The 13,737-nt window shown below is 34.0% G+C and overlaps 1 protein-coding gene and 1 pseudogene across 1 annotated transcript; one reads left to right on the top strand and one right to left on the bottom strand.

Moving 5' to 3' along the window:
- The first annotated feature begins 660 nt into the window (after positions 1 to 660).
- Positions 661 to 9,806, top strand: LOC144837856 (uncharacterized). The gene is made up of 8 exons (XM_078693145.1): positions 661 to 894; positions 2,701 to 2,956; positions 3,695 to 3,728; positions 3,825 to 4,331; positions 4,569 to 4,631; positions 4,737 to 4,799; positions 5,447 to 5,572; positions 6,878 to 9,806. The coding sequence occupies exons 3-8, from the start codon at positions 3,719 to 3,721 to the stop codon at positions 8,848 to 8,850; spliced, it is 2,742 nt and encodes a 913-aa protein (XP_078549271.1). The 5' UTR covers positions 661 to 894; positions 2,701 to 2,956; positions 3,695 to 3,718; the 3' UTR covers positions 8,851 to 9,806.
- On the bottom strand, positions 9,373 to 12,385 carry LOC144838201 (lymphocyte-specific helicase-like; annotated as a pseudogene).
- Positions 12,386 to 13,737: the final 1,352 nt, after the last annotated feature.

Below are 13,737 nucleotides of genomic sequence, written 5' to 3'. Positions count from 1 at the left end.
TAGTTGGGTGTAATGATTTTGTATATCAATTAATTATCCTAGACTGTATATATTATGCGATAAAAATGATTTTATATATATTTTTTAAATATTTATTGTTATGATTATAATATTAATAAAAAGATGTTTGTTAGTATAAATATAAAAAGCTAAAAAAAAAATAAATAAATAAAAAAAAAATAGATATAAGGTGTAAAATGATTAAATAAATTTAGAGTCAGTATATAAAGTATTGCACAAAGGGAGTTCAGATACCAGATCAGAAGCAATATTATAAAAATAGTTATTAAAATGATTAGATAGTACAAGTATTAAAACATTGATTGCCGTCTATATTTATACAAAAATGTGAATTCTCATTTCTTGTAGTATTTAAAACAATTCCCCTTAGGTGTTTCCATAACATTCATTTTGCAGTTTTTAAATATTATTTAAAAAGATTTTAGCTGGTAATTTTCTAAAAATACTTTCTATGGAATTTTGAATGGAATATTTATAGACGTCGTACGACGCTGCCGATATAATCGTGTACATTGTGTTTCAACAGAAAGACAGTTGGACCGTGGAAAAGTTTTTGTGACGTAACGGCAAAAGTCAATATAGCATACATATACGTGGATTATGAATAATAATTATACAGTAGTTGACGTCAAAGGGAGTGGCGCAGTTACTGCTACAAATCGTCACATTTTACTGTATCGGTATATTGATAGTCCAGATACGAGATCCAGTTACAGTCCAGTCTTAAGCCAATTTGTAAGTTTAAACTAATTATACAGCAGTTGACGTCAAAGGGAGTGGTGTAGTTGGTGGTACAAATCGTCACATTTAACTGTATCGGTATATTGATAGTCCAGATACGAGATCCAGTTACAGTCCAGTCTTAAGCCAATTGTAAGTTTACAATTTCATTTTAATTATTTCGGAACATTTATTTCTAAAACAATAATGAGAATTTAGGTGTAGATCTGATTATTGTTTTTTAGTTAGAGGATAGGGTGTGGCTTCACGTGGTTTTGTTATACTGAACGTAGGCCCTATTCCACATAATAATCGTAACAATAAACAGCAAGTTTCTCTGAACAGAAGAATGCCATCACAATAGAGAGTTGTCCCTGATCACACAATAAACAATTATATCATAATAATATAGCATTGTCTACACTATTAAATGTTATGTGACAAAATAATGTGATGTGCCTATATATAGACATTATGATGTCATAGCACTAGCATGTTTTTGGGCATATCACTACCATATTTGGGCACATCACACTTTTTTTGTCACACTAGTTTGATAGTGTAGACAGAGCTTTACACAAAATTCAGATAACGACTAAGATGTTCTCAGTCAAATAAAGTGGAACGTAAAATTAAGTAAAAGAAAATTAAGAGTAAATTCAGAAATAAGAAATACACGGGCCCTTACATCAAGATGGTATTATTGCGGAGGTACGAACACAGCACCACATTGCCTAATAGGTTCACAAGTAGTAATACACTGGCCCTTTCATCAAGATAGTATTGCGGAAGTAAGAACACAGCACCACATTGCCTAATAGGTTCACAAGTAGTAATACACGGGCCCTTTCATCAAGATAGTATTGCGGAAGTACGAACACAGCACCACATTGCCTAATAGGTTCACAAGTAGTAATACACTGGCCCTTTCATCAAGATAGTATTGCGGAAGTAAGAACACAGCACCACATTGCCTAATAGGTTCACAAGTAGTAATACACGGGCCCTTTCATCAAGATAGTATTGCGGAAGTAAGAACACAGCACCACATTGCCTAATAGGTTCACAAGTAGTAATACACTGGCCCTTTCATCAAGATAGTATTGCGGAAGTAAGAACACAGCACCACATTGCCTAATAGGTTCACAAGTAGTAATACACGGGCCCTTTCATCAAGATAGTATTGCGGAGGTACGAACACAGCACCACATTGCCTAATAGGTTCACAAGTAGTAATACACGGGCCCTTTCATCAAGATAGTATTGCGGAAGTACGAACACAGCACCACATTGCCTAATAGGTTCACAAGTAGTAATACACGGGCCCTTTCATCAAGATAGTATTGCGGAAGTAAGAACACAGCACCACATTGCCTAATAGGTTCACAAGTAGTAATACACGGGCCCTTACATCAAGATGGTATTCTTGCGGAGGTACGAACACAGCACCACATTGCCTAATAGGTTCACAAGTAGTAATACACGGGCCCTTTCATCAAGATAGTATTGCGGAAGTACGAACACAGCACCACATTGCCTAATAGGTTCACAAGTAGTAATACACTGGCCCTTACATCAAGATGGTATTCTTGCGGAGGTACGAACACAGCACCACATTGCCTAATAGGTTCACAAGTAGTAAAACTTGAAAATAATCTAAATTAAATCACTAATTGGAACACTGATCTTACCATTGAGAAGCTTTTTTTCCATGATCTTAAGTTACAATTAAAAGGGTTTAAAAATGACTCTGCCCAAATACACATATAAGCCATCCATCCGTCTAATCGCTAAAACTATAATGTTGTTGCTGTTTTATAGGTGTTTTGTATTGTAAGTGTGTGTGTGTGGTTTAATAAACTCAATGATTGGCACCAATTAAATAGAATTTCTTTAAAAAGTCTATTACAGGTATTGATACATTTAAATCAAGGATTCTGTGTGTTTTTCTAAAAATAGTATCTGTGGAAGTTTGAGTGAATAAGTATAGACTTCAGTAATCCTATTGTGCTTCTACAGAAAGACCTGCACTAGACTGTGGAACAGCTTTTGTGACGTCACGACCAAAGTCAATAGCGACATGATCGCGATTATTAAAGTTGACCTCAATGGTGCAGTTGCTGCTACGAAATCGTCAAAGATTGACTTCATCGGAATAATTGAGTCCATACAATTTAGTACGAGATCCTACAGTCCAGTTTTAAATAAATAATGTGTAAGTTTGCAAAATAGATTTTATTTAATTTGTTCGAAACATCCATCAGATATTGCCAAAACAATAGTAGGCTGAATATTCTGATTGTATTAATATGCTTATTGTTTTGGAAAATGACTGTACCACACACCGGGACCACACACAATAATAACAACCAGTCGAGTTTCTCTCCGGTAATGTGGCCATCACAATAAACAAAATATCTGCTTTTATTCGTTTATTTTTGGCTAATAATATTTAATTATTTGGTGAGACTACTTATGCGTTTAGTTTGCAACTGATTGCCGAACCTGACCATAATCCTAAAAGTAGTCTTCATAGCAAAACTTTAATCTTCACACCAAAACTCCAGAGTGATCTCCGGAGACACCCCGGGGTTTACGACCATTCAAAACATCGAGAAACTCGGGAGATACCCCTTTCACACCAACCTATAAAGTTGAACATTGTAAATGACCCGGATCCTCTAAACTAATGGAACACACTTGAATTGGACGCAAATACATACGCGCGCAACGCAAGTAAACAATCAATCAATCATGTCGCGCGATGGTTCATTTCGACTGTCGCGCGCTTGTCATCAACTAGCTTGCGAGTTGCATCCTCTTGTGGGAACCAAGCTTAAAGACTGAGCACGCCTTTCAATTCTTAAGTTGGAATGAAAACGTATGAAACGACACTTCATAAACATCCCACCGGAATTAGATTTATTCATTTGTAAATTAAATTATTTTTCAGAAATGAAGACACAAAATAGACACCATGGCAACAGGTAACAAATATTGATTGTTTATTGTGTTGCATTGAGTAAACGGTAGTGTATTGGAATTATCAATTTTTATAATTTTATGTTTTCACCGTTTTGTAGATTTTAATGTTGATTTAGTGAACGTTTCAACTTGGTATGATGACCACCACCTCTTTCGACAGCTGCAAGTTTTATACCGAGATTTAATTGCAGTAGCGGACATAGATAAAGCACGTAAAACGATAGACTTACTGCATCAATTAATTAAATCAGGATATTTGAGTTCGAGCGAGCTATCCTTACTTTACCAAACAATCAAAATAACTCAAACGTTTGGTGTCATCAAAGTTCTCCAACAATCTTTTCTCGATGTTCAAGAAATCAAGATTACACATTTCACCCCATATCGACACTGGATTGTCAATTTAGGAAATGCACTGACCAAAGAAGATATCGACAAAATTGATGCACTGTACAATAGCAGTGCGTTAAAGAATTATGAAGATGCTTGGAGTATGATTTGGGATTTGGAACAGAGAAAAATAATTTGTAAACAAAGAAAAGAAGAGTTTATTGATGATCTAAGAAAGATTGGATTGGAATCAAGAGTGAAACTTCCGACTGAAGGTAAGTTAGTGCGAAGCGTTATAACATGGTACCACAAACATTATATAACAAAATTAAATCCATGTGAAGTCTGAGTCCGAATAAAGGTGCATGCTATGAACATTATATATCTTTGTTATGTTACTTTCTTATACATAATGAAACATATTCATGTTGAATTAATGCTCCCAATTGACATTTTTAAAAGAGATATAGAATATCATTGTACATTTATATTTTTGTCATTTATTAAACCAGGGCAAGTGGCGACCAGTAGTAATGAAGAAAAAGGAATGCGAAAAGAAGTTAAATCAGAAACAGGTTAGTTACTAATAATGTACCGTATAATTTTGCTCTCAATCGGTAGTTTTTTACGTAGAATAATAATAGTTTTTTAATTTTTTACTTATTCTATTATTAAAACAGGGCAAGTGGCAACCAGTAGTAATGAAGAACAAGAAATTCGAAAAGAGGGTAAATCAGAAACAGGTCTATTGCTTTCAGAATAATAATATTTAAACAAAATTTTTTTTTGATGTACATTTCCAATCCTGACCACATGTAGAACGATATAATAATTAGGAAGCTTCATTGTTTTAAAAACGAAATGTTGTTAACATCGTAAATAAGTAAGACTCATATTACACATATTATTATTCTTTGAGATTCAATAAGCTTAATTCTAATCCGCATTGCAAAGTTTGTTTACTGAATACAAATAAAAATATGTCTACTAAAAAGTTAGATTTTCAGAGTAAATATTTATGTTTTACTAGCATTTTAATACACGCACTCAGCACGGTGTACGGCTCTGAAAATGTTTATTTTTCTGTTTGCTGCCCTCTGTTGTACATATTTAGACAACCCCTGAAGGATTGAAAATTGTGTTTGCTGTCCTCTATAATTCCGCCTATACTACAATCAATGGAAAAACGAAGTTTCTGTAACAATAAAACATTCTTATGCATTAACAATCATCATGATATTATCTAGCCCTGAAAAAACATAAATAGTTTAATTTAGTAAAAAAATGCATAATGGATCAATTGATAATCGGCAATGTAATAATATTATTAATATTTTCCACAAAAAAATATATTCAGAAAAGATAGAATTAGTTATTTTTCCTTAAACAGATGAGGACGTGTCGACGACTCAAGAAGAAAAGGGAAAGCGAAGAGAATATAATGACTCTGCCTCACGAGGAAAATCTTGGTTTGTTATCACTCTCGAAAAATTGGGCTTGAAAAAATCAGATTCAGGTGAGTTACTTCAGTTATATGTACGCATTACATAATAATATGGTATTTAAAAAAATTAATAATATCACCAAAAAATAAATTTTCTATTTAGAAACTTAGTTTGATGAGTTTTAGATAGATATATAATTTATGTTTGAAGAAATGTTTACCAAACAAAATCACATTGTCTTACTTTAATTTTGCTCATTTAATCATAATTAATTTGAAAATAAAATGTCTCCATAAAACAATTTTGTAATCAAATTCAAAAATAGTAATTGACCGTACTATTTCATGCTGATGTACTGTAGTTCCAATCATATTAACTCAAACACATTTTTAAAGTTTCGTTCTGATTAATGATATATTTTGTTTGCCGCCCTCTATAATCCCTTTTACTGTACAGTATTAATTAGGGCCTATAATGCACAAGTGTATGTCATTTGGAATACAATATTGTGGATATAATGAATGTAATTATGACGTAGATAATTGTGAGTTTAGTTTCAATAATAAACGTCCTCAAGATGGCAACAAATGGCGTTTTAAACTATTGTTATTGCTGTCGTATAAGCAGAAGTTGTACTACTGATATACCTGAAAAATCTTCAATTTAGTTTTTAATTAACCTACAAACAAATTAATTCATGCGTCTCACAACCGCTAATATCGTGAAACCGTTAATGTAGAAAATCCGAGTAATTTACTTGGGTGTTCGTCAGCTCCCTAACCACTACACAATTGTATTACGACAGTTGAACGTATGCGGCCACTCTCGGGACCGGGAAAAGTGACCGCTTAATTACGCGAGGTTCTGCCCGATACAGGGCCAAGATCACGTACAGTATTATGGCTATGCACGATATTTGTCGGCGTTCTTAACGCAACGGTTCTCTAAATCCTAAATTGTATTTTATGTTTTAGTGTTATTTTTTATTTTCAGACAAATTTTAAAAACTTTATCATATTATGAAAATGGTCGGTCAAAATATACTATAAAAATCACAGAAATGTTTTTAAAACCGCTTCGAAATAAAGGTAATAGGCCTATATAAAGCACAATATGTATACACATTGTATTTTTGTCAAAATTCAATACGAATTTTTCGGGTGGCCGCTTACGGGAGGTAATTTACCTTACAAAAAATCTAATGCACTAATTAGATAGGAAGAACAATGGGCTTTTGTTGTTGAAAGTGCGGCCGTTAACGGAGGTGGCCGCATACAGGAGGTGGCCACTAACGAAGGAAATTGCAAATTATAAGCCTTTATTAATTAAAATTAATTTAAACTAAATATCTTTCTTGACATTTTTATTCTCATTAGAAAAGATTAAAGAATATCTGCTTCAAAGACAAAAGAAATTGTGTAGCCAGGCCAGTAAATTTACACCAGCAACAATGCATGGTAGATACACAGTTGACATTTCACAGATGTTTACCGATATAGAACTACTGAAAGAACGTGAAAACAATAAAGGAAGCAAGCAAACAACATTAACAGAAGTGGTAGATGTTATCAGCTCCACACCTGGATGTAGAGCTCTTATAGATGGGGAGGGCGGGATAGGTAAAACTACCATATTAAGACATTTATCGTACAATTGGGCTACTGGTCAATCAATTAAAGTATTTCAAGGTAAAATTGTATTTTTTTTAAGTTTAAGAGATTTAGAAAATGATGACGACATCTCTGATTTAATTGTAAAGCAAATTAATATGACAAATTTTAATTTAGATACCGATCTCCCAAATGATCCACGGTTAATTAAGAAATTCATAATGAAACATGACGATAAAGTTGTACTGCTACTAGATGGGTTAGATGAATTAAGATTTAATAATCCAAGCGTAATTAGTCTTTTCAGAAATAAATATTTAGAGAAAAGTACCGTGATACTTACTTCACGATCAGAAAACATAGATGAATTCGTAAAAGAGAGTAACGTACATGTAAGAGTTAAGGGATTTAATGACGAGAGCATAGGAGAGTACATTGACAAACATTTTGAGTATTTAGAAAAACCAGAATTGGGAAAATACCTTAGACAAGAGTTAGACATATATGAGTCGTCGTCGTCAGAGGAGGATCAAAAACACCCTGAAGCGTATGCAATGTGCAAAAACCCGATGCTACTTCTTTCACTCTGTATATTGTGGGAAGATAATCAAAGTCTCCCCGAAGATAAAACTGACCTCTTTAAAGAACTATTTCGTAGTATTTTAAATCAGTTTATCAAACACGATAATGAACAAAAGATTTCTGATTTTGAAAAAACACCAATGAAGTACGTAAATGCTATGGTTTTATTAGGAAAATGTATGTATAAAAGCTTAAAAGTAAATCAACTTTCAATAAACAAAACGTATTTGACTGAACATTCGAACAGAGATATGGCTGATATGGCCTTAAAACTCGGGTTCGTTTATGAAGAAGCACCAATTTCAAAATCTAAATTTGATAACATTTATATGCCTCCTCACAAATTGATAGTAGAGTCATTGGTGGGATTTTACTTGTGCAAATTATGTGAAAGGGAAGGTATGGAGATTGAGTGCTCAGATGTACGAACATTACTTACACCATTGGATGATGATGAGTGGGAGGTGATACGAGAGAGTGAGCATTTATACAGAGCGACAGAGTTTGCAACTGGTTTCCTTGGTGATAAAGCTGGCGGTTTCCTCAAGCACTGGGTTACAGATCGTTTGTCAACATATCGCAATCTGCCGAGAAATTTAAACTTTGTTAAAAAACAACATAAAGATGCTGTGGTAAATGAATTAATTAATTACATGACAAGCAAAGATTTAGAAATAAATAATCATTTGGATGATATATCTACCTCCATAAGAATGTTTATTGATTACATTAGTCCAGGTGTACAATGTGACGGGCATTTCATACGTCTAATTATGCAATTGTATTGTATGCAATATAATCGTCTTAGTGTCGGTGTCTTTTGTGATAAGATGGCATTGGAGCAAAAGGGAAGAGTTATTGCACACATTTTAGGCATTCAAGATAAATGTGACGATGTTTTCATTCAGAATCTATCACGTGATGTATTTAATGACTTTGTATCAGAATGTTCTCTCAAACAAGTTCAATTAGCATTACGTGAGCTCTATATCTCTGATAGTAACCTTCACAACATTGATGTTAATACATTTTCTTCATTTCTCATTATGTGTCCTGAGCTGACGAGGCTTATCATGATGCATTGCAATCTATCAGCTGACGACATTCGTCACGTGTCTGAAAAGTGTTCAATAAGAAATATTACATTTTATCATTAGTTAGTTTTCACTGATAACGTATGTTACTTCTACTATATAACAGACACATTTTTAAATCTCGCAGCAAGCAGGTGTCAATTTTGAATATCGCAAATAATTGCATTTCTAACATTAAATTTGTATACAATATAAAAACGACCTTTTATATATAAATCGTATAGTAGATTAAATCAATATGATAATCTAAAACATAAAATGTTTTTAAACATTTTATTTTGACATACTTACCTTCATCGACGGAGCGCGCGCGCGTACTTCCGCACGCGGCACACTAGCAACGGAAGTAATAATTATTAACAGCTGTAGCATGCAGATAAACAAGAATGTTTGTTTCTTATTCATTATAATCTTTATAAGCTGTGCTGCCATATTTAATGAAAATGATTCTTTTATAATAATGCAATGTTTTTTACTTGATATATTGTATAGAATTGGTTGTGCGTGTTTTAAAGTAATTATGTGATAATATTATATTAAATGTAATTAATACAACTCTTTATAATTAGGTTGGATGGTTAAATACTAAAAGTAAAGTGGTACAACTTGAAACTATAAAACATAACATTAACATATTAATGATGAAACGTAATTTGTTATCAACAGCAGTTTTATTAAATGAAAACGTAATTAGAAATTATATTAACAAATAAACACATTATGAGATGTCTTTGGCACAGTAACAACAACAGAACAAAGTTGTAGTAGAATTTGTAAAACTAAAAATGACAAAAATCAAACAATGAAGACATTATATAATATAGTTTGATATCAATGCATTTTGCATTTACTGTAGTTTCATTGCTGTGTTTTTAAATATATTTTTTGATGTAGAAATATTTTTTCTATATGATGTAGAAATAGTGAAATATAATTCTGTATAAAATAAATTTAAAGTTGATAAGTTATGGATTACCATTTTTGTTATCACTATTTGTATTATATTAAAAGTTCTACATAAGATATATTTGTGTACAGTCTTTGATTTTCTTTATGTTGTAAGAGTAATAACACTGAACACTAATAACCTGAACACTGTGCTGACTTGTAATAACACTTGGTGTTAACAATAGTTTAAACCTGAACACTGTGCTGACTTGTAATAACACTTGGCGTTAACAATAGTTTAAACCTGAACACTGTGCTGACTTGTACTAACACTTGGTGTTAACAATAGTTTAAACCTGAACACTGTGCTGACTTGTAATAACACTTGGTGTTAACAATAGTTTAAACCTGAACACTGTGCTGACTTGTAATAACACTTGGTGTTAACAATAGTTTAAACCTGAACACTGTGCTGACTTGTAATAACACTTGGTGTTAACAATAGTTTAAACCTGAACACTGTGCTGACTTGTAATAACACTTGGTGTTAACAATAGATTAAACCTGAACACTGTGCTGACTTGTAATAACACTTGGTGTTAACAATAGTTTAAACCTGAACACTGTGCTGACTTGTAATAACACTTGGTGTTAACAATAGTTTAAACCTGAACACTGTGCTGACTTGTAATAACACTTGGTGTTAACAATAGATTAAACCTGAACACTGTGCTGACTTGTAATAACACTTGGTGTTAACAATAGTTTAAACCTGAACACTGTGCTGACTTGTAAATAACACTTGGTGTTAACAATAGCTTAAACCTGAACACTGTGCTGACTTGTAATAACACTTGGTGTTAACAATAGTTTAAACCTGAACACTGTGCTGTGCAGAAAACAACAGTAACTACTTGCATAGAAATAAATGTCATAAATACCATTAACGATCCCAGATTTCAATTTGTGCAATATTGGGTATACAGTATGTGAACCCAGTACTGAGATCTTTAACTCCATGACATTCTCATCGCAAGATTCCAGAACCTTAAACAACAAACAACAAACATCTATTTCATTTTTTATATTCCTTACCATTTTTGTTTATTATTTTGTACTGTATTGCTATGGAGGAAAATAAATGTCTTTTGAAATGAAATGAAATTCTCCTTTACTGGTTTCAATTTCTTTCCCGCGTTATTCCCAACAAGGTCGCTGCGATCCAATAGGAGATCAAGATCTGCGTCGCTGATGACTTGTTCTTCACAGTTTTTGATAATGCCAGAGTGATCAGTGGAGTGTAACACTTTTAGTAGTTCCATGGGATCCATCAAAGCTTTTGAGTCTCTCACCATAGTCTTACTACCTTTAAATTTACCTAAAAACAAAATAGGATAATGAATTTTTGAAATGAATGAGAACAATCAATGCCTAGAAGTTTGCATACTACTGTAGAAGTAAAACAATATGATTAATTTAACATATGAATAAACACCCCAGGAGGGTTTTTAGGGAGGTGTGAAAGACAAAACTGACCTTGATGAATGACCATCTTCTCCAGCTTCCTCTTTGCAGCTGCTCTCTCCACTATCTTCTGGTCAATGGTGTTAATGGTCACTAACCTGTAGACAATCACTGGCTTTTCTTGACCAATTCTGTGGCATCTATCTTGGGCTTATAGATCTGACTATGGATTCTATAATACAACTATATATGCTACTTCACAATGTATTGAAAGTCACTACACTAAAACAAACATTACACCATAAGCTTGTGACTAATTATTATAACATGGGTTCAAGGATGTAGCCAATCAGACGCGCTGAAATGAGTCACTAGTGCGCTCTTTATTTTTTCACTATCATGCACTTGAGTGCAAAAAGTGCGCAGCAAAAAAGCATATTGCACTCTGTGTGTAAATCGTATGGCAGATTATTGATCACGCTGTAATAAAATGTAGTAATTATTTATTTAACTTACCCAATCACTGTCATATATAATGACTGTGTCAGCTGTTGTCAAGTCGATGCCTAACCCACCAGCTCTTGTTAAAAGCAGAAAGATGAAATAATCAGGATCATTGCTGAAATTACTAATCTGAGAAGATAAGAAAACAATCTTCCACTATTTTTTAATAATTGAAAAACAAATTAACATGATTCATGGCTGCTATTATTATGAAAAAAAACAAAAGTCCAACTGATATTATTGTATTAAAGATAGTTATCATTACTTGGACGTGTAAAAATGAAGACAAACACATATTTGCCAACTGAATTAAGTTTTCTCTTTACTCTGGCGTATTCTTGAATGCTTACATAATGTTGTCTATCAGTAAAAACATTCTTGCACTCATTCTAAAAAAAACACAGAAACGTAATAATACAGCATGCAGTAGGCCTAGTTGCTGCTAAAATCAGAATGTGAAATGTCTATATCAACTGGCCATTAATTGTGCATTAACTATAATTTACATTTACAAATTGGCAAAAAAATAGATTTTCTTTACTCTGTATCCATAAAGCGTGGTTCCCACTAGCGACGCAACACAAGGACGCAACGCAACGCAAGTGAATTGACCAATCACAAGCGATGGCTTATTCGCTTGTGCTGCCAACTTGTCATTGGTTAAAACGCTTGCGTTGCGTTTACGTCCTTGCGTTACGTTCTAGTGGGAACCAAGCTTGAGTGCTTACCTGTCAACAGTCATCTAGACGACAGTAGTTCTGTCTCTGTACATGAAGGTATATCAATGTAGGTCTACATGGTCGTATTGGAGGTATTATAATAACTCCATGGATGTGTTGTGAATGGCGCCCGCTGGGTAAACAGACCACCCCTCCGACCGAACGAGGGCGTCGCCCCGATAGCTTGATTTGCATACAGGGGGTATGCAAATGTTAACGTGGGACTTCGACGCCGCCCGAACCGGTCTATTCGAAGCAGGAAACCAGGAGTAACGGACGTAACCGGAATTAACCCATAGATTTGGATTGACTGCCTTCGGATATTGTGTGATTTAGGTCAGGCGGGACTGACTAAGGTAAGCCTAGTAGCTTTAATTATCAGGCCATTATAGCACCGACCTAAAATCACAACATTGGCGCTGCGAGCAAAAGCTCGGAATATATTTTTTTTTGGAGAGGCGGGAACCTTGATTGCTTTGCATTCTTAACGTGATCGGGTTGATCGCGAGGTATTTCGTCCTCCGAAACATATTAACTTATTGTGCTTACGGTGCATTTGTTAGTTTATTGAAGTTGGTATATTTATTGAAGGTATAACATACCGGTAAAGTTAATCACGCAGTATTGTGGCATTTGGATACTTGCTGATTAGCGTATCGACGGGGTAGTCGATACGTACCGGGAGTTGTATTTTGGTTGCTATTGTTGAAGTATTAGTGGGCAGTTTATTAGGCCGTATCACCTGGTGGGGTACTAGGCGTGGCCGTTGAACTGAGTGGCACCACTAATTTTTAACCTTGATTGTTTTTTTTTGATAACATCTTTTTCGTCCGTCAGTCAGGTTTTTTTTCATCTTGAGAAATTATACTGGCTGTGCGTATTATATTGTGTTAACCTCACAGTGGCATTATCGCTCTCCTTTCTTTGCATCGGGGGAAGGTTTAGTGGTAAGTGTTGTTAACTGTATTGACGTCTTTTTGAATAATCTAGTTGCTTTTCATTGCAGGTTTGCTGGTGAAATATTTTATTATATTTGCATCTCCAACAGCCATTTTGCAATATTGTGTGTGTGTTACTGCATTGACGATATTTGATTCTACTGTTGGGCCTGTAATTTTTATTACGTCTGGCGGTATTTTAATTTGTATCGTACTCTTTGCTTAATAACATCTGTCATACACTGTAACTAGATTTAGGAGCATAACAACTTAAGAGAAGAGGGGCAATTTTTAGATCATGTCTAATAAGGTTAAGGTTAACTTTTGCCCAGTGCAAGACCTTCATGGAGTCCCTAATGTAGGGAAGAAACGAGCAGCTAGGATAATTAAATGGCGGGCTACACATGGCAACATTACGTCCTCTAATATTCACCAGA

This window comes from Antedon bifida, chromosome 3 (assembly GCF_963402885.1).
Source record: "Antedon bifida chromosome 3, ecAntBifi1.1, whole genome shotgun sequence".
In the NCBI taxonomy this organism is placed as follows: domain Eukaryota; kingdom Metazoa; phylum Echinodermata; class Crinoidea; order Comatulida; family Antedonidae; genus Antedon; species Antedon bifida.
Note: the sequence above shows the minus strand (reverse complement) of the source record. Positions and strands in the feature narration are given on the sequence as shown.

Excerpts from the sequence above, each read along its gene's own strand:
- LOC144837856 (XM_078693145.1), top strand. Across the intron at positions 4,332-4,568 it reads AGTGAAACTTCCGACTGAAG|GGCAAGTGGCGACCAGTAGT; the intron begins GTAAGTTAGTGC and ends TTATTAAACCAG. Across the intron at positions 5,573-6,877 it reads CTTGAAAAAATCAGATTCAG|AAAAGATTAAAGAATATCTG; the intron begins GTGAGTTACTTC and ends TATTCTCATTAG.